Raw genomic sequence first — 20,069 nt, 5'->3', positions numbered from 1 at the left:
ATTGGTTGGCATTTGGTGGCATGTTTATTGAAGACTTCCCTGGTGGCTCAGATGGTAAAGCGTCTGTCTACAATGTGAGAGACTTGGGTTCAATCCCTGGGTTGGGAATATTCCCTGGAGAAGGAAATGGCAACCCACTCCAGTACTCTTACCTTGAAAATCCCATGGATGGAGGAGCTTGGTGCAGGCTACTATCCATGGGGTCCCAAAGAGTCTGGGCATGACTGAGCGACTTCACTTTCACTTTCACTTTATTGAAGTGAGCCTGTGATTGGCTGATTTTCAGAATCAATGAGTTGTCTTTGGGTTTGCAAAAGCTCCTTCACTGGGATGAGTTATCAATTGATTGAACTTAAAACTGGTTCTGATTTCTGGCCACTACCATGAGAATGAAAAAAGAAAAAAGTGAAAATGTTATTCGCTCAGTCCTATCTGACTTTTTGCAACCCCATGCACTATAGTCCGCTAAGCTCCTTCATCTTTGGAATTCTCCAGGTAAGAATACTGGAGTGGGTAGCCATTCCCTTCTCCAGGGGCTCATCCCTGACCAGGTCTCCTGCATTGCAGGCAGATTCTTGACCATCTGAGCCACTAGGGAAGCATACTACCATGAGAATATGGGAACTTAAAAAAAATTCTCAGTACTCTATACGCTAATGGGTAGATGTGGAGTGGAAATTTGTGAAAGTTCTCTTAGGAAACAAGGACATTAGCAGACAGGGAGGATGGATTCGAAGAGATGTGAAAGTCACCTATGAAGGCAGGAGAGGAGGTACACTAGGGAAATGTAGTATGATTACTGGGAAAAATTAAGGGCCCACTTGAGGTCGAAAATAAAGAGAGACAAATCAGCATGTCATTCATTTTTCTTTAACCATATTCAGCTAACAGGGTTCAAGAGCAGAGTGGTGGAACACTGAATTCTATTGTGATTGAGGTTTTGCCAAATGAGAACTACAAATCAAGAAAGGTTCAAAGAAATTGAGAGTACATTCAAGAGAATGTATGCTTTTTAGCTTATATATTTTGCTTTTTATTATGACATTGTCAAAAATACCCAATAATATAAAGAATAATAAGCCCTCATCTATCACCCAAAGCCAACAATTCAAAGCATTTTGAAAAAAACTTTTGCCATCTTTTTTCATCTATTCTTACATTTTCTTTTCATCCAGAATTTTAAAGTAAATTCCAGACATCATTCTAGTTCATCCCTAAATATCTCAAAATGTACCTAAGGACTTTTAAAAACCATAAATCACAATGCTACTATCACATATAAAAGGAGCAATAAGTTTTTAATATTAACTATCAGTCCACATTCAAATTTTGCAAAGGAATGATAATAATGATTGGCAATGAACTAAAGTTGGCTAAGAAGAGAAGAAATAGGACAGGTGGTGGAGTTAGTTAGGATCAGTGGAAAGACTTAGAGCCATAGGTAAAAGTCCTGGTGGGTGGAAACATTATTGGAGTTAGGAGCCCACAGAAAGTGAGCTAGAAGGGTCGGAGTGGTTCCACTTTCAACTTTGCCTATTGCTCACTCATATCAGTCTTTTTTTTTTCCTCTTAAGAGTCTGTGTATTTCTCTTTTCCACCATCTCATCTATTTTAATTCCGGCACTGATGCTCTCAGGACAATCTGCAGACTGAATTAGGTCCTTTATACCCTTGGTATTTCTTTGAAGCACTTTTAATTTCAAAAGTTCACGAAAACTTTTTTTTTTTAATGTCTAACTCCACTAAGAACTATGTCTCTTTTATTCACTGCTGTCATTGCCATCGCTGAGCACAGCGTCAGTAGAACACCCTCATTAAATATTTTTTGGACAAAGCAGGGAAGAAGTGTTCAATGATGGCAAATACTGGAAACTTCTAAATCCACCCATAACACTGTTTCTAAGAAGAATTCGAAATTATTTACTCTCAAGTCGCCATTCTGCCACATGTAAAAAGATACAACTTTAAACCTTTTGAGTTAAATATTTTAAACCTTGAGTTAAACCTTTTTAAACTTATGAGTTAAAACTTTTAAACCTTATCAGTTAATTACCTTAAGACTAAATCGAGCACCTCACCCCTGCTGAACTCGGCGCTCTAAAAACCTATCAACCCAGATATGCTCGTACCTAAAAGAAACGATTAAACTTCGTATTTAACCAGAGCCCTCCCGCGAGGGTCTATCTCGTTGTGGTTTTTTTTTTTTTGGGGGGGGGGGGTTGGGAGGGGGACCACGCTGCACATCACGCGGGATCTTAGTTCCTGCGACCGGGGATCTGAACCCGCCCCCTTCAATGGAAACGCGGAGTCCTAACCACTGGACCTCCAGAGAAGTCCCTAGCTCGCTCTAAGACGAGAATTTGCTTCCTTCTAACGTGGCCAAGAAGCGCTGGGCCCCGCGGTGAGGCCCCACAGGTCTCTCGGGCTAACAAGCGGGAAGCCAAAGAACGATCTTAACCGCCCAGAACGGAAGTTCCTGAGCCTTCACACCCGCGGGGAAGTAACTCGGTCACGGACCAAGATGGCGGCGCCCAGTGAGGGGACTTCCTTTACTGCGGGGGTCGAAAAGAATTGGAGTGCGGTTGTTCGCTCTCCAGAAGGAACTCCCCAAAAAGTCCGGCAGCTGATAGATGAGGGAATTGCCCCAGAAGAGGGAGGCGCCGAAGCGTGAGTGCAGCCTGTGTCTGGCGACGGCAAATTGAAGAGGGTTTGGGGGACTCGGAGCAGAGGGGATAGATACCTGGGTCTGTAACTCAGGCGGTGGGGGTGGCTTCGACCCGGGTCTTGAAGAGACTGGGATTACTTCGCCTTGTCGCCTTTAATCTTCTACTCAGGAGATACTGGATCCCACACCGCGGGCGCAATTTTGCCTTAAGCAGATTTTTTCTTTTTTTTAAGCGGGGCGGGAGGAAAAAAAAGGACCGCTAACTAAAAATGCGCACCCGATTCCTTTTGGTTGGACTTCTTAACCTTTTTAAAGTCTTAGACACTTTTGGCGGCCTGGTAAAGTTTATGAACACCTCAGAAAGTTATATTTTTCAATACATGAAGTAAATACATAGGATTATAAAAGATACCACTTACTTTGGAATGCAAAGTAAGGAAGTAAAAGATTAAAAAAGTGATGCAGTAAAACGCTTAATTATTAGTAGTAGATATGTTGTCTACTGTAATTTTGAGGTAGTGTTAAGCATAAATGGTATTTCAGAACATACGCAATAACCATAATGTGGTGACAAAATATCTGTGACTTCCATGGTGACGTTTACAGATACTGCTGGTGCTACTGTGTTTTTTTAAATTATCTTCATTCATAATGGAAAGAAATGCATTTCAGTTCAGTTCAGTCGCTCAGTCGTGTCCGACTCTTTGCGACCCCATGAATCGCAGCACGCCAGGCCTCCTTGTCCATCACCAGCTCCCAGAGTTCACCCAAACTCATGTGCATCGAGTCGGTGATGCCATCCAGCCATCTCATCCTCTGTCGTCCCCTTCTCTTCCTGCCCTCAATCCCTCCCAGCATCAGAGTCTTTTCCAATGAGTCAACTCTTCTCATGAGGTGGCCAAAGTATTGGAGTTTCAGCTTTAGCATCAGTCCTTCCAATGAAAACCCAGGAGTTAGAGGTTACTAAAATAAATGTCACTTTTTTCTATCCAGATTTCTGAATCCTCTGAATTTTTTCCAAGATCCAACCTCCCTAAGGCTCTCTGTGACTCTCAGAAGGATTCTTAGAATAAATTACTTTTGAGTTATAGTAATTGATGTAATCTTGAAAGTGAAAGTCGTTCAGTCATGCCCCACTCTTCGCGACCCCATGGACTGTATAGTCCATGGAATTCTCCAGGCCAGACAATTGGAGTGGGTAGCAGTTCCCTTCTCCAGCGTATCTTCCCAACCCACTGGTGGAACCCAGGTCTCCCACATTGCAGACGGATTCTTTACCAGCTGAGCCACCAGGGACAGCCTGATGTAATCTTACTTTTATTAAAATTACTTTTGTGTAACACAGTTCTTCCCTTTACCCTATCCAGGCTCTGTTGAAGTGCCTTTCATTGATTATAAAAGAATTGTTTTGCTGTTTTTTTCTCCTTGCATTTTTTCATGAAATAGCCTAAAAATCTTTACTTAGATTTAAAATTTCAAATTAGTTCCTTTGGGGGAAAAGTGGGTATCAAGTATCAATCTAGGTAGAAATATAAAAACTTATTTTCTGCTTGTTAAAAGAGTTGAATTTGAAAGGTGGTTCAAGTTGTATAATGGATAGAAGCCTTGAGTCTTGTTTTGTGTTTACAAAAGTTATGCAAAGTGCTGTCAGAGACCAGAGAGTGAGGTAAAACAGTTTACCAGTACAGGATTAGCAGAGCATGGTGGAAGTAGAAATTGCTTGAAACTTAGTTATGGCCAAACTGTAAAGAGATTTGAATGCCAGACTAAAGAATTTGGATTCTGTGAAACTACTGAAAATGTTAAGTAGAGAAGTAAAATTTAGAAAGTTTAAAATCTAGAGTGGTGTGATTGATATTATGATGTACAGAGAAGCCAGATACAAAATGTTTAGGCAAAGTGATGCCTTGAAAGGATTACCAGTAGTTCTGCCTCTTTATTTTAGGAAGGACACATCTGCCACATTCCAGTCAGTTAATGGATCACCCCAAGCAGAAGAACCTCCGTTGGAATCTACAAGCAAAGAAGCCTTCTTTAGCAGAGTGGAAACATATTCTATATCCTTTTAGGTTCGTGTGAGTTGCATGTTCTCCTGCTGCTGAATTATTGGGTTTTTTTTTTTTTCCAGGAATAAGACCACTTACTCTGATGTTTTAATTTTTAGAATTAAACTTGATAAGAATTTTTTTTAGGAAAATTAACATCATAAAATATTAAGGGACATTTGGCTTCTAATCTTTTTTTTTTTTTTCCACAGAAGAGAAAACTAAGAGCCTGAGAGAAAAAGGAATAATAACTGACATTGTATATAGTGTTTTCATGTTTATTATCACATTTGAGCTTCATCTTAAACATATGAAAATAAGTATTCTTAATCTCATTTTGCAAAGAGGAAACAGTTCAGGTAGATTATTTGATTTACCCAGGGTCAACTTGCTAGTAACTGGTAGAACCAGAATTATGGTGTAAGGCTCTTAGTGCTCAAACCTAATATTATTTTAGACTACAGTACATTTCCTGTCTCTTTCAAGATTTTCCTCTGAAAGTTATCCATGGTTGCACAACAAATTATCCTCAGACTTAGTAGCTTAAAACCACAAACACTTATTATCTCACGTTTTCTGTGGATCAGGAATCTAGGTACAGCTTAGCTGAGTCGTATGGTTCAGGGCCTCTCTCAGACTGTCATCAAAGTATTGGCCAGGGCTAGACTAGTAAAGGATCTACTTCTAAGCTCACTCATGTTGTTGGCAAGATTAATTTCTTCATAGCTATTGGACTGAGGGTTTCAGTTCTTTACTGGCTTTTGACTGGAGCTACATGGGCCTCTCACAGGGATAGTTACAACATGGCAGCAGACTTCAGTCAGAGTGAGCAAGCAAGAGAGAGCAAGATAGAAGCTAGATTATTTTTATAACCTAGTCTCAAGCAACATCACATCACTTTTGCTGTTTTCTATTTGCTGCTGCTGCTGCTAAGTTGCTTCAGTCGTGTCTGACTCTGTGCGACCCCATAGACATCCTTCCACCAGGCTCCACTGTCCCTGGGCTTCTCCAGGCAAGAACACTGGAGTGGGTTACCACTTCCGTCTCCAGTGCATGAAAGTGAAAAATAAAAATGAAGTCGCTCAGTCGTATCCGACTCTTCTCGACCCCATGGACTGCAGCCTACCAGGCTCCTCTGTCCGTGGGATTTTCCAGGCAAGAGTACTGGAGTGGGGTGCCATTGCCTTCTCCTATTTGCTAGACTGTTTTTAATTTAAAAGCAATTACAGACTTAATAGAAAAGTTGTACAGGTTACAAAGAACCTTCTTTTGAGTACTTGAAAGTAAGTTGCCAAAGTGACACCTCATGACTCCCAAATATTTCCCACAAACAATGACTTTCTTTTACATAACCACAGTGAAATCATCAAAATTGGGAAATTCACATAATAAATTACCACCGTCTAACCCTCACATCATAATCATTCCATCAGTTGTCATCATAACCTTCTTAAGAAGATCCAGTTAAAATCTTCAGTTTTTCTTTGAATTTCATGACCTTGATACTTTTGAAGATGATAGGCCAGTTATTTTATAGAGCGTATCTCAGTTTGCATTTGTCTGATGTTTGGTTATGATGAGACGCAAGTTGTGATGCTGTGTTCTCATTGCATCCTGTCAGGTGGCACATGCTTTTGATATGCCCCTTTACCTGGATGATCATTCTGATCAGTTGATTAAGTGGGTGTTTACTGTTTTAAAATAACTTTTTCCTCCTTTGTAATTAAGCTGTTTTGTGGGAATGTGCTTTGAAACTACGTAAATATAATTCCTTATCAAACTGTATGTAACTTACTTGTTTGTAGTAGCTTGGTCTCTGATTTCCTTTTTTATTCAATGGATTTTAATCCATTACTATTATTATATATTTTGAAATTCCAGGTGCCCCTGATTTGGTGAGTGGGCGGCTTGGCTACAGCACCCCAGGGTGCTCCAACTTCCCCCTCTATGGGGACTCCCTCTTTACTTCGGCTTTGATGCCTTGCCCTGAGCTGTCTCCCTCACCCTCCTGGCTTATTCCTCTGCCTTGCACCCCCTGGTGGCTTTAGGACTAAATTGTTCAGGAAGGAGAAAGTATTTTAACCATCCTTGTACTGCTGTTCCTTGGATTAATTCCTAATATTGATACAGCATTTAAAAATTATTTCATTTTGTTATTTTTTTGTTCTCAGTGAATTTAATTTGATTGCCACTTGGATATGATAATTATTTATTTGACCTAAGCTAGTTAAGTGATTCTCTGACTTTTTAAAAAAAATTTATTTAGTTTTTAATTGAAGGATAATTGCTTCACAGAATTTTGTTGTTTCCTTCTTTTATTCTACAGAATTCAAACTCCTTTAACATTTATATCTAGATTCTATTTCTAGCCTTCAGTCCTTTTGCTGCTATTAAAATGTTTTCAATTTCCAATATCCCTTGTAAAAATACAGAACTTTCCTGCAACTTTCATGTTTTCTCCTTTTTGTGTGTGTGTGCTCTGTAAAACAAGAGCTCCGTAGGTAAACAGAAAAAACCGAGTGTTGAATGTTAAAGATCAATAAATGATTTTATTTTTCCCATACTGTAGATGCTCTTAATGCTCTCGGCCTATTTAAAACACACATACCACCTACACACATTAATATATAACAGTCAAATTTAGGGCAGGGATGAATAATGAATATTTTTAATTTTACTGACTTTATTCTTCAGAAGGTAAAAGCAGCAGTACAGAGGAGTGATAAATATTTCTGTTGTTTGACCTTCACCATCCCCTGTTGCTCAGGCAAATTCGGGTACTTTCGCTAGTGTTTTCAAATCCTTAGAATTTTTTTTTTATTTTATTGTATTTATTTATGGCTGCAGTGGGTCTTCATTGCTGTATGCAGGTTTTCTCTAGTTGTAGCAAGCAGGGGCTACTCTTCGTTGCAGTGCACAGGCTTGTCATTGTGGTGGCTTCCGTTGCAGAGCACGGGCTCTTGGGTACTCGGGCTTCAGTAGTTGTGGACCTCGGGCTTAGTTGCTCTATAGCATGTGAGATCTTCTTGGACCAGGGGTCAAACCTGTGTCTCCATCATTGGCAGATGGACTCCCAAACACTAGACCACCAAGGCTGCTGCTGCTGCTGCTAAGTTGCTTCAGTCGCCTCCGACTCTGTGTGACCCCATAGACGGCAGCCCACCAGGCTCCCCCGTCCCTGGGATTCTCCAGGCAAGAACACTGGAGTGGGTTGCCATTTCCTTCTCCAGTGCGTGAAAGTGAAAAGTGAAAGTGAAGTCACTCAGTCGTGTCCGACTCTTAGCGACCCCATGGACTGCAGCCTACCAGGCTCCTCCATCCATGGGATTCTCCAGGCAAGAGTACTGGAGTGGGGTGCCATTGCCTTCTCCGACTCCATCCCACAACTGATAATAAAAAACATTTTAAGCATATAAAATATATAGGGCTTCCCATAGCTTTCCCTCTGAATGTGTTTATTCCTAACTATACTAAGAGTGAATTAAAGTTTTCATTTCTGACTTAACTCATTTTAATGTAGCCATGTTTTTCTTAACATGAATACTCTCTGAAATGGGCAGGCAAGCCCTCTGAGCTGTCTCCACTGGTCTGTGCAAAATACGGCTGGGTCACAGTTGAATGTGATATGCTGAAGTGCTCCAGCTGTCAGGCTTTCCTCTGTGCCACTTTACAACCAGCTTTTGATTTTGACAGATGTAAGTATAAAGTACAAATTACGTTTTTCTCCAAGTTCAAAAGATATCTATGCTAGCTTTTCTGAAAAGACTAGCCACTTGTGTTTGATCAAAGAATGTATCCTTCTATATATAACAAGGTAAATTTGTGATTTTCTTCACCTTAATTATTAGCTTCAGTCATTACTTTTTTTTTTTAAAGCTCAGCTACTTTAGAGTGAACCTGTCTGTATGCATTCTGGGAAACTAGCAGCAGTATGTTTATGTTAGGATTCTGAAATTTATACTTTAGGCTCAGAAACACAGGGCATTAATGAAGGCTCACATTTTTTAATGATCTGCCTTATAAAGATACATAATAGCTCCTTGTTAACTGGTCTTAGAATCTTGATTTAAAACTTGTGACAAATATTAAGATGATGCAGTTACTAATATTTCATATCTTTAAAAATTGCCTTAGTTATTTTTATTTTTAGTTGTATCTATACTCTTAAAAGCTCTTGGCCATTGGATTTTGAATCTGTGATAGTGTTTTTTAAGGCATTGTTACCTGTATGGGTTTCAGATAAGGAGCGATGTGCTGAGCTGAAGAAAGCCTTATGTACTGCCCATGAGAAGTTCTGTTTCTGGCCAGACAGCCCCTCTCCAGGTACTTATTCCCAGCATTTCCCCATTATCATCTCTTGGGTCATTGCATTTCTAGTATTGTCTATTTCTTTGTAAAAATCTAGTCTTTGAAGTTTCTCTTTCCTCCTTTCTATTTGTGCTTTACAAGAAGCACTGACATTAATTTATTCTTACGTCATTATTTTATTAAATGCATTTGACATGACAGAGATTAAACTATGCCTACGTTATCCTGTTTAATCCTTGCAGGGGCCCTGGGAGGTAGATATTATCAATCTGATTCTTAGGTAAGGAAACTGAGAATCAGAAATCTTAAAACCAACTAGTGAGGAGCCATAACAGTGGTTTTATCTGATTTCAAACTCTGCCTTTCTTACGTAGCAAACCAGCCCCATGTTCTACCCAGGCCTCCTGGTACACTAATGGCATTAATGGTGGCAGATAACAGGTTCATTTGCTAAGGAAGACTCACAGGACTGCACATGAGAGTGATTACAAATCTCCAGTTTATGACAGTAAAACAGCACAATGTATCAGTAGCACTGAAGTGAAGGTATCACAGGGGCTTCTCAGGTGGCCCAGCGATAAAGAACCCACCTGCATACAGGAGACTCCAGAGACGAGCCCTGGGTTGGGAAGATCCCCCGGAGGAGGAAATGGCAACTCACTCCCATATTCTTGCCTGGAAAAATCCCATGAACAGAGGAATCTGGCAGGCTACAGTCCATGGGTCACAAAAGAGTCGGACATGACTTAGTGACCAAACAACAACAACAAAGGCTATCACAGCCAAGGACTCCCCCACCGTAAGGAGTATGGAGAGGCCAGGTGCAGGCTCCTCTCGAGCTTCCCGTGGAAGAGCTGTGGCAGTACGCCCTTTCTCTTGAATCAGAAACCACTCATGTGTGCATAAAGCTCTTCAAAACAAGGGAGCCCAAAATGTAGTCTCAAGTGGTACTTGTTTATATTTTGCTGGTCTCGGAGGCATATTGTTGAGTAAAGCCTCAAGAGCACAGCCTTCTGGGGGACTCACCAAGACCAGAGACAAAACTCTTTGGACCCATAGAAAGTGTCTCTTTGTTTTATTTTTAACTTTTTAAGTAATTTCTAAAATTTTAGTGTTTCAAGTATTAAAAAAAATGTAAATAGTAATATAAGAAGCATCTCTGTATCTACCACTCAACCTCACCAATTACTACATTTTGCTACCCTTGTAAACACCCACCTTGCATTCTTTCTGTTGATCAGGAAGAATTACAAATACAGCTGTGTAGTCCTCCCCAGCCTCATTCCCTGCCTCCCTGTCCTGCAATAACTACTATCGTGAATTTAGTGACCATGATTTGTTACATGGTTTCTGTATCTACAACATTTTCAAGTATCTAGAGGCAGTGTATATGGTACTATTTATTTGTTTTACATTTTTCTATAAATGTTATCATTCTGTATATATTCTACAACCTATCCTTCATAGGGGGAGTCAGCTTTTTTGAAATTAATCCATGTTGGCATATGTAGCAGGCTTGAAGCCTTATAGTTGGTAGAACCATCTAAAATGTTAATCTGAGAGCTGAGGAATAGTGTTTATCTAGTTGATTCTCCCTTTGGGAACACTGGCTTATTCATTTTAGAACCTCCTGTCAGACCCTCTTTCTACATTATTGTTGTGTGTGACTGTAACTTGAACACCCTTTTCACCAAGTTACATGTCATCACAGGTGTTAATCAAGCTTTCATTCTTGGTACACTTCCTACTTACTCTAGCATAGTGGCTCTTTCTCTGCTTACACAGATTTTGAGCTTTTGGATGTACAGATTAATGTTTTTAATCAAATTTGGGAAGTTTTCAGATCATATTTCTTCAAATATTGTTCCTGCCCCTTCTGGGTCTTCCATTATGCAGCTGTTGGTGTGCTTGATCAGGTCCCACAGGCCTCTGTTCATTTTCCTTCATTCCACATGGATGCTCCTTCTCTCCATCCTTGTGCCACTGATATCTTAGAGGGATTACTACTTCAGATCACCCCACTGTCTGCTAAGCTTATTTCTTTGCATCTAGGCTAACCCCTTAGTCTCTAAACTAGTGCATATATTCTATATATTTTTCCTTTAAAAAAATCTTCCAGTAGTTTCTCATCAACATACATTAATAAAATTATGGCCTGACTGCTGTCTATACTTTAACCTTCTCTTCGACTCAGCTCCCCAGAGGAATAGTGTGTTCCAAGTCTGAGAAACTATTTAAAATTCCCCACACATGCTGTCCCTTAGGGCTTTACTTTTACACATTGTTGTTGGTCTTTCCAGTTCAGCTAAGACCTGACTACTTCTGATAAACCTTTCCTGAGACTCTGCTTTCTAAATATAATCACAGGGACTTCCCTGGTGGTCCATTGGTTAAGACTCCACACTCCCAATGCAGAGGGTACAGGTTCAATCCCTGGTCAGGGAACTAAGATCCTGCATGCCCCACAGTGCAGCCAAAAAATAAAACAATCACAAAAGTATCATCCCAGCCCTATCCAAAAAAAATCGGTAATTTCTTAATATCATCAAATATCATCCATTTTACATCTCCCCTGCTGCCCTATGCATGCTTTCTTCTTAAAAGTAATTTGCACCAGTATATCTTCAGTTTACTATTTCCACAGATCGATTTGGAATGTTGCCATTGGATGAGCCCACTGTTCTTGTTAGTGAATTCCTAGATCGTTTTCAAAGCCTTTGTCACTTGGACCTCCAGCTTCCTTCCTTGAGGCCAGAGGACTTAAAAACTATGGTGAGTTTTTCTTGGCTAGCATACAGTGGCCTTCAGTTGTCACCAGCATGAAGCATTTCTTTTAATGACCAGAGGATGAAGATAGCTAAGAAGAGAACTACTTGTTTGTCTCTCAGCTGACCTTTTCCAATCTCTACTGGAAAGGTGACTTGAGGGTTTAAATAAATGAGTTCTATTTACACTTTTAGATATGATGCTCTAAGTGGCATAAATTCAATTTTATCTCAATTTGTTACTTAACAGAAGATACTGAAATGTGGCTTCATATGGCTTATTGCATACCATTTTCCAAGGAAAGTGTTAGAAAAGTTATAAACTCCCTTCTCCCTTGTAAACAGAAATTTTGAAATGCTTTGGCCCATCTGTACTTTGAACATTTACTGTCCCGTTTGTCATCGTGTGATTATTCTATCAAGACAGACTTTAAGGAAATAGAAGCTATTATTTTGTTTCTTCAATTGAGAAGCTGTTATGTATTTTAGCATCAGACTATAAACATCTGATGCCTGTTATAAATGTCCATTTGTCCCTAGCCAAGGCAAATTTTATTCACTGTGTCATGGTTCTGTATTATTCTTGGAACAAAAGTAAAGATTCTGGCAAGCTCTTCTGTTGTGTCAAAAGCAAATTCAGGGCTTCCTTGGTGGCTCAGAGAGAAAGAATCCACCTGCTAATGCAAGAAATACAGGTTTGATCCATGGTCCAGGAAGATCCCACATGACGTGCAATAGTTAAGCCCACGTGCCACAACTATTGAGCCTATGCTGTAGAACCCAGGAGCCACAACTATCGTGAGCCTACATGCTTTAACAACTGAAGCCCACATGCCATGGAGCCCGTGCTCCACATCAAGAGAAGCCACTGCAGTGAGCAGCCGGCACACTGCAACTAGAGAGAAGCCCAGGAAGCAACAAAGGCCCAGCACATCCAAAAATAAAGTAAATTCAGTGTCAGGGCAAGATATAAGTGATAGTCGTTACTTGGTTTACAGATTTCAGAGAAAATATGGAGTTGGTAATTTGAAAGCAAGTTGGTACTAAGAAAAGATGAGGTAGTTCCAGGAAAACTGTTCCCTTTCTCACAGCAGACCCCGGGCAGGTCACGAAGTGCCTGTGGATACCTTAGCCTCTGCTAGAAGTAAGTCTACCTGAGTGAAGAGAATTGTCTTTGTGTTTATCATTTTTTCCATGACTTTTGCCTTGTACCATCTAGATGCATCATTATCTATGGCTTCTGTTCATGGTGGTTGAAATTTGTGTAAGTCTTTCATGTTGGTTCCTTTGTAGTGCTTGACAGAAGACAAGATCAGTCTTCTCCTGCACCTGCTTGAAGATGAACTTGATCACCGGACTGATGAGAGAAAAACTGCAACCAAATTAGGCTCAGACATCCAAGTGCACGTCACTGCCTGTATTCTCTCTGTGTGTGGCTGGGCGTGTAGGTTAGCGAATGTGCCTGGGGACATAAACCGTGATGACACTATATACCCATGTATATCAGTTACTCTTAACATTTGTAGATCACGTGGTATTTGTGTGAGAAAGGCAGTGACAGAGAAAACCTAAGTGGGTGGAAGAGGGATAGTAAGAATTAGCAACCAAACCAGAATGAGAACTCAGGAATTCGTGAACACACCTGAACTTTGTTTCTTTTACTGTCACTTCCCAGAAGGAAATTTGTGTTCCTGTAAACAGTGAAGCTCCTTTCCAGTTTTAGAAAGGAAAAATCAGTTTAATTGATGAAATCTACCAAGGAAGCACCAGCTGAATCCTCTAGGCCCCAACTTGGTGTTTCCATTCCAGCTGCTCAGTTTGGCACAGAATCCTTCTGAGACAAGACTGTCAGACCAATTTTGATTTACTTTAAATATGCTTTCTTTGGTACATTAAGGACTATTCTTTTATAGGGAAAAACTTTTAAAAGGGACATGAGAAATTTATAAAACATATCTTTAAAATGGGGCTTCCCTGGTGGTTCAGACAGTAAACAATCTGCCTGTAACACAGGAGATCTGGATTTGATCCCTGGGTCGGGAAGATCCCCTGGAGAAGGGAATGCCTACCCATTCCAGTATTCTTGCCTGGAGAATCCCATGGACAGAGGATCCTGGCAGGTTACAATCCATGGCATCACAGAGAGTCGGACACAACTGAGTGACTTAACACTTTCATCTTTAAAATAATCTTGCCATAGACGGCACACTAAGACCCCCAGATCTTCCTATAGGAAATTCATAACAGGTGATGAAGTTAGGTGCTGAGATTGGAGGATAGGGGCCCTGAGAGGAGGTGGTCCCCAGGCCATTGGACCGCCCAGAGATTTGTTTGATGAGATGGAGCATACTCACAAATCATCATGCTTAGTCCCTTGGCAGTGTTACCTTCTGAGGAAACCCACTCTCTTTTCTTTTCTCACATAGTTCTTTGTTGGAACCCATGCAGCTCTCCCTGATAACTTGTTCACAGTGTATGAGGAAGGTGGGGCTCTGGGGCTTTCAGCAGATCGAGTCGTCCATGACCGACCTGGATGCTTCCTTGGGCCTGACCCCTTCCCCCGTCCCGGGATCTGAGGGCCGGCCAGAGCGCTCCCCTCTGGTGCCCGAGTCTCCTCGCAGGATGGTGACTCGGAGCCAGGATACCATCTTTTCCCCAGGCTCAGAGCAGGTATAGACTCCTTTGGCTTGTTTGGGGTGGACTTTTTAAAAACATCATTCTTACCAAAAATGTTGATGAAAAATTGGATATTAACTTAGATTAATTGATCAGAATACCATAGAATGGTTTTATTCATTAGTTGCACTGGAGATGCTAAATTCATTATTGTGTATGGAAATCTGTTATTCTTTGAAGAGTTCGGTTACATAGTTCAGAAACTAAATTTTATAGTTTTTAAAATGTTAAAAAAAATAAATGTTAGCTTTCACATACTTCTAGAAATATTTTTCCTGACCATAGTCATTAATTTCATTGTCCAACATCTCCCCTTTCCTTCAGGCTGAAAAGAGCCCAGGTCCCATCGTCTCCAGAACTCGGAGTGGGGACTCCTCCAGTCCTGTGGACCGTCCAGAGCTGGAGGCTGCTAGCCCTGCCACCAGAACCCGCCCAGTGACCCGCAGTATGGGAACAGGAGACAGCGCCGGCCTGGAAGTGCCATCTAGTCCTCTTCGAAAAGCCAAACGGGCTCGCCTCTGCTCCTCCAGCAGCTTGGTGAGCCCACCTGCATGCTTGGAGGTCCCTGAGCACGGCCGCATGCGAGCCCTCACCGTGTATACAGCGTGGAGAAGCAGGCGCGAGCCGAGCCTGGTCCTGCGGCTGTAGGAGGCTGTGGGAATAAGTTTAAAGATGGGACAGTTGGGTGACTAGAGAGGGGAATAAAAATTCAGGGTTTTGCCTTTTGTTTCTTTGGGATGGCTACTGGAGACATGATAAATTTGTCTAGCCCAAGGGACAGTAGTGAGAAAGGGGAACAGACCTGATAAGTTGTGGTTTAACACAAAGGGAGTGAAGGGATTTTTAAAATGAGAGGGAAGTAGATGGGCAGAGTTTAAAGGAGAACATAAAACTAGAAATGTGAGCGTCATGAGATTCTGAATTTTATGACTTAGAGCAGCGCCTCCCTGAACTTACACAGTGTCTGCCCTTCTTTAACACTGACTGCTCTGCCTCCTTCCTCAGGACGCCTCTTCCCGAAGCTTCTTTGATCCCACGTCTCAGCATAGAGACTGGTGCCCTTGGGTGAACATCACACTCGGCAAAGAAACCAAGGAGAATGGTGGCACGGAGGTGGATGCCAGCACTCCGGCAGAGCCAGGCTGGAAGGCAGTGCTGAACATCCTCTTGGCCCACAAACAGTCTAACCAGCCCGCTGAAACCAACTCCATGGTGAGATAAGCCGTTGCCCTGATCATGTGCAGCGCTTGCTGTTTATGAGATGAGAAGAGGCTGTTCCTATAATTAGCACCCTGCCTGCCCTCAGTTTTCGCAAGTCAAGATGGACTCAGTCTGGGTTCATCCTAGAGAACAAACACGGGACTGGTTCAGTGTTTCTGCAGTTTAGCATTTGGCATTCCACCAAATTCTGATAAATACTTTGTCTTTTCTACTTAGATGACTCGAAGTAGAAAAGAGAGAGAGAAACAGCAAGAGGTAACAGGCCGCTGCTCCAGCCTCGTGTTGCAGAGCAGCTGCTTTTTCCACCTGAGTTGCTGTCTCTTGGACTTGGAGCCCTGGCCCGTTAACGTAGCTGTCTGCACGGAGCTCTGTGCTCTGCTACCATGAGCACAACTTCATTCCTCATGGCGGGCACCTTACTTTGCCTGTGTTCCGAGGCCCCAGGCTTGTGTACTGACCCTCAGCTGCCATCACACAAATGACTGCTGCTGGTTCCGCTTGTGGGTAAAAGCAAACCAGTCACGAAAGCTGAGAAAGCAACTCAAGCATTTGCTCTATGCCAAATATGGAAGCGAGAGGACGGTGGGCATTAAGGAATCATTAAAATTGCATTCTCTTTCCTTTGCTGGCTCATTTCCAAATTTGCCATGTCACCTGCTTGATACAAATATAGTAATTTCTGACTTCTGTTCCCTCCAAGGACAAAGTAAAATAATACTTGCCAGCAGCTGTTTATCAGAAGCATTCCCAGATTCATGGTTTTGTAGGGTTATAGGATTCCACTGGAGGGAGCTGCTGTGATGCTAAAAGCTCAAGAATGTACATTCATACCCTTAGTAAATATGCAGGTGATGGTTTTCCAAGTTTTTGCCAAAAAAAATTAAAAACCCTGCATTTTTCCAGTTTAAAACCTTGGAAATACATAAAGCAATCTGAAGACAAATGTTTTGGCCCACCTTGCAAATGGGAGAGATTAGGTCTGTCTTTGCATGAGTTCTTTTGCCTGGATCCTCATGAAAAAATGTATGGCAGTTCTAATTAACTCCCCTCTGTCACTGTTATGCTAACTGGAAACCCCATGGGGCTTTTTTTTTTTTTTGGTAGTGGGAAAATTTGGCCTTATAAGTGGCCCTGAGTTCCAGGAGTTTGAAGGTCTGTTTTGGCAACTTGTCTGTTAAGATTCCCCACAGCTGTTGTGTGACTGGGAATTATAAAATTTAAGAGGCTCTCCTGTAAAGGATCTTGAAGCTAGAAAAAAGTTTACACTGTTTTCCAACTTAAATTTCTTTCAATTTTGTCACTGTATTAACTAAATTGCCCTCAGTCACGAGTAAGAGTTCAAACTTTGCCCTCCTAGAGCTTTATTAAGACATTCAGCCACAGAGGATAAGGAAACAGTGAAAATGTCATCTTCTGTCAGACGTTGGAGGGAACTTTGTGGGTTATCTTGTTAGATGTGTTTGTGCTCTCACCGAGACCCTGTGCTCATCTGTGACTCTCCAAGGCAGAGGGAACCAAGTGTTCTGCTTCCCTGAGAACTTTTATCTTTCAGTGAACTGTTTTGTCTCCCTGTAACACCATTTCTCAGAATCTCAGATCACTTCGCAGGCATGATCAAGTGGCAGTGAGATTCTTCCTATTATTAGCTCTGCTGGCGAAAACAGGAAACTGAGAAGGCCAAGGTCATAGCTTAAACTCTTCAGAGTCATTTAACTTTGTTTCATTCCTCAACCTTAGATTATTCCATGAGTACCAGCTAGGCATCTTATGAATATGAATCCTTGTTCACAGGGCCAGTTCAGCATCACAGATGAGAAGTCAGTGCAAAGTGTGTGGTGCTACACTGATGGCGGGTCACACGTGTCATGCTCTCTCTCATACAAAGATGAGGACACATGCGGATGCTTGGAGGAGGACATAAGCCGTATTGTTGAAGCGCCGAGTGTGTTAGCAGTGGTATCACAGCAGACTCAAGCTGTTTGATTCTTAGTCCAGCTTTTAGCTACCCAATCCAGTATTCTTGGGCTTTCCTTGTGGCTCAGCTGGTAAAGAATCCTCTTTGAATGCGGGAGACCTGGGTTTGACCCCTGGATTGGGAACATCCCTTGGAGAAGGGAAAGGCTACCCACTCCGATATTCTGGCCTAGAGAATTCCGTGGACTGTATAGTGCAGGGGTCGCAAAGAGGCAGACATGACTGAGCGATTTTCACTTTCACTTTGTGTATAGCACTGTATACAATTAACTTGTTTTATTTACTCCTAGACATATCTAGATCATCGTGGGAGAAATTTACAGACCACATCTTAAAGCTATTACCCTTTGTCTCTGTAAAGGAATTTAATCTCTAATAATGAACTTTTCTATCTACAGAGTCTCTCTGAGAAATCAAGGAAGGTATTCCGAATATTCCGGCAGTGGGAATCTCTGTGCTCATCCTGAAGATATCCCAGCCCTTCCTGCAGAGAAGTGGAATGAGTGGCTTTGAAAAATAAAGCCTAAATTCCTTTTTGAGCAGCTGATGCTAAGGTTTTCTCCATTCTGGTTTAATCACGAGGAGCCCCTGCCCTTGCGGACGTGTGTCACCACCTGCATCTGACAGGAGGAAATCTGTTTGCAGCACAGGGATGCGGGCAGGAGAGGTGGGGTGAGCCTGGCTCTAGCAAAGGAGTGCACGATTCCAGAACTCCAGAGAGGACCCCAGCCTTGAGCGGGTTTCATGTCTGAGGTCGGGGCAGTGTTTTGAAGACTCTTATGTCCCAGGAATATGTAAGTGTGTGTTAATAAAACATTTGTTAAGATTCTTACAGTTGGAGAACTATTTTCCTCCTTGTCTAATGGGCTGATATAAAGGAAGCTGAGACTGAGAAAACTACTACAGTGGAGCAGTAAACAAAGCCAAAATTTTAGTTTTCAGATTGGCTGCAAAGCCTGGAGTTTATCTGTGGTTCTAGTCAAAGAGGTATTCCTGAACAGAGACAAGACATTGTTTCCTGCATCACCAGACCTCCTGATGCGTTATAGTGAATGGTAAGCTCATGGCTTTCTCCCTTCACTTGATAATAACGAGAATGAGAGATGCCGAAGGGAGGAAGGCTCTTCAAAAGACCCCCTCCATGCAAGGCTCCCTGCGTGGGGCTCCCCAGGGCTCTTTCACTGCTGGTGGGGAGTTGTCTCCAGGGTGGAGAAGTTGACCCTGACCTGCCCCAACTAAAGAGACTACCCACCGAGAGAGCAACCATGAAGGAAACTAGGTATTCTGCCAGATGTCATATTTTCTTTTAGTAGCTGCAGTAGGTTGGTTTTATAACTCACTTCTTTTATACTGAAGTATTCTAGGAACATAGTATGTAATATAATACTCCACCCATGCTAAACTTTATATCTCTAAAATAAAAAATTTTTTTCTATGTATTGCACCCAACAAAATAAACCCTTAATATCATCTAATACTCAGTCCATATACAAAATTTCCAGTTGTTCCCAAAATGTCCTTTACATTTGATTTGTCCATAGCAGTATCCAATTCAAAAAATAATGGATTGCATAAATCTCTTTAGTCTAAAGGACAGCCCCCTTTTTTTCATGTATGTTAGATTTTAAATCTGTTATTTTTTTCAATCCTGACTTTCAAAGAGGGTACATAGCGTTGAATTTGCTCTTAAGCTTCCATCAGTGGGTAAGACTGGTAGAGGTTGCTTCCAAGTTATTTTTCTAGGGGCACTCCTTTGCCTTTGGCACTGATGAATGGCTTGACTGTTCATTCTCCATGGTCCCCTTAGAGTTTGGTTAACAGGTAGCTTTGTAATGTTCTAGTAATGAGACTTCTGGCCTAGGATGGGAAGCCATCTGCTGACTAGTGACTGTAGAAGTCTGCTCACTAGAAGCTCATCGCCTCTAGGTCACAATTTCTTAAGGAATAGTGTTGAGACATTAACACAAGGTATTCAAATGGACTACAAGCCTAAGTTTCAGATTATAATAATGTGGGTATTTCTTTTGAGTCTTTATATTATAATTTTAATTTATACCTCCCACCAAAAAAAGATTTTTACTCTTCTTTAAAATGGAGTTCCATACTATTTTTGGCTTTGTGGGATTTTTTAAAATTACAAATGGAAGCAAATTTTGGATAGACTTGATATCATTTAAGAAACTTAAGTCTCGTGTGTGTGGCACTGTCCAAGCCCTTATATAACAAGCATGAGTGATCACCTGGTTTCCACCCTCAAGAAGTTCCACCCTCCAAGTCCAGCCTGCAAGATATATGTGTACATAAATGTTACACAAGACAAAGAGTGATAAACAGAGTATAAAATAAGTTAATTCTCATCTATGGACTATATGGAATTGGAGAGAAATTGGGGGAAGGTGTGGATTTGGGCTGAGC

General features: G+C 41.5%; 1 protein-coding gene across 1 annotated transcript; it reads left to right on the top strand.

Moving 5' to 3' along the window:
* The first annotated feature begins 2,240 nt into the window (after positions 1-2,240).
* On the top strand, positions 2,241-18,481 carry ZC3HC1 (zinc finger C3HC-type containing 1). Its single transcript, NM_001034591.2, is given in 10 exon segments — positions 2,241-2,667; positions 4,611-4,722; positions 8,255-8,405; positions 8,950-9,033; positions 11,663-11,790; positions 13,077-13,231; positions 14,210-14,453; positions 14,784-14,996; positions 15,465-15,671; positions 18,053-18,481. Coding segments are annotated over 10 exon segments (1,509 nt in total). The 5' UTR covers positions 2,241-2,521; the 3' UTR covers positions 18,122-18,481.
* The last annotated feature ends 1,588 nt before the right edge of the window (positions 18,482-20,069 follow it).

This window comes from Bos taurus, chromosome 4 (genome assembly GCF_002263795.3).
Source record: "Bos taurus isolate L1 Dominette 01449 registration number 42190680 breed Hereford chromosome 4, ARS-UCD2.0, whole genome shotgun sequence".
NCBI classification, from domain to species: domain Eukaryota; kingdom Metazoa; phylum Chordata; class Mammalia; order Artiodactyla; family Bovidae; genus Bos; species Bos taurus.
This window is presented reverse-complemented; position numbering and strand designations above follow the sequence as displayed.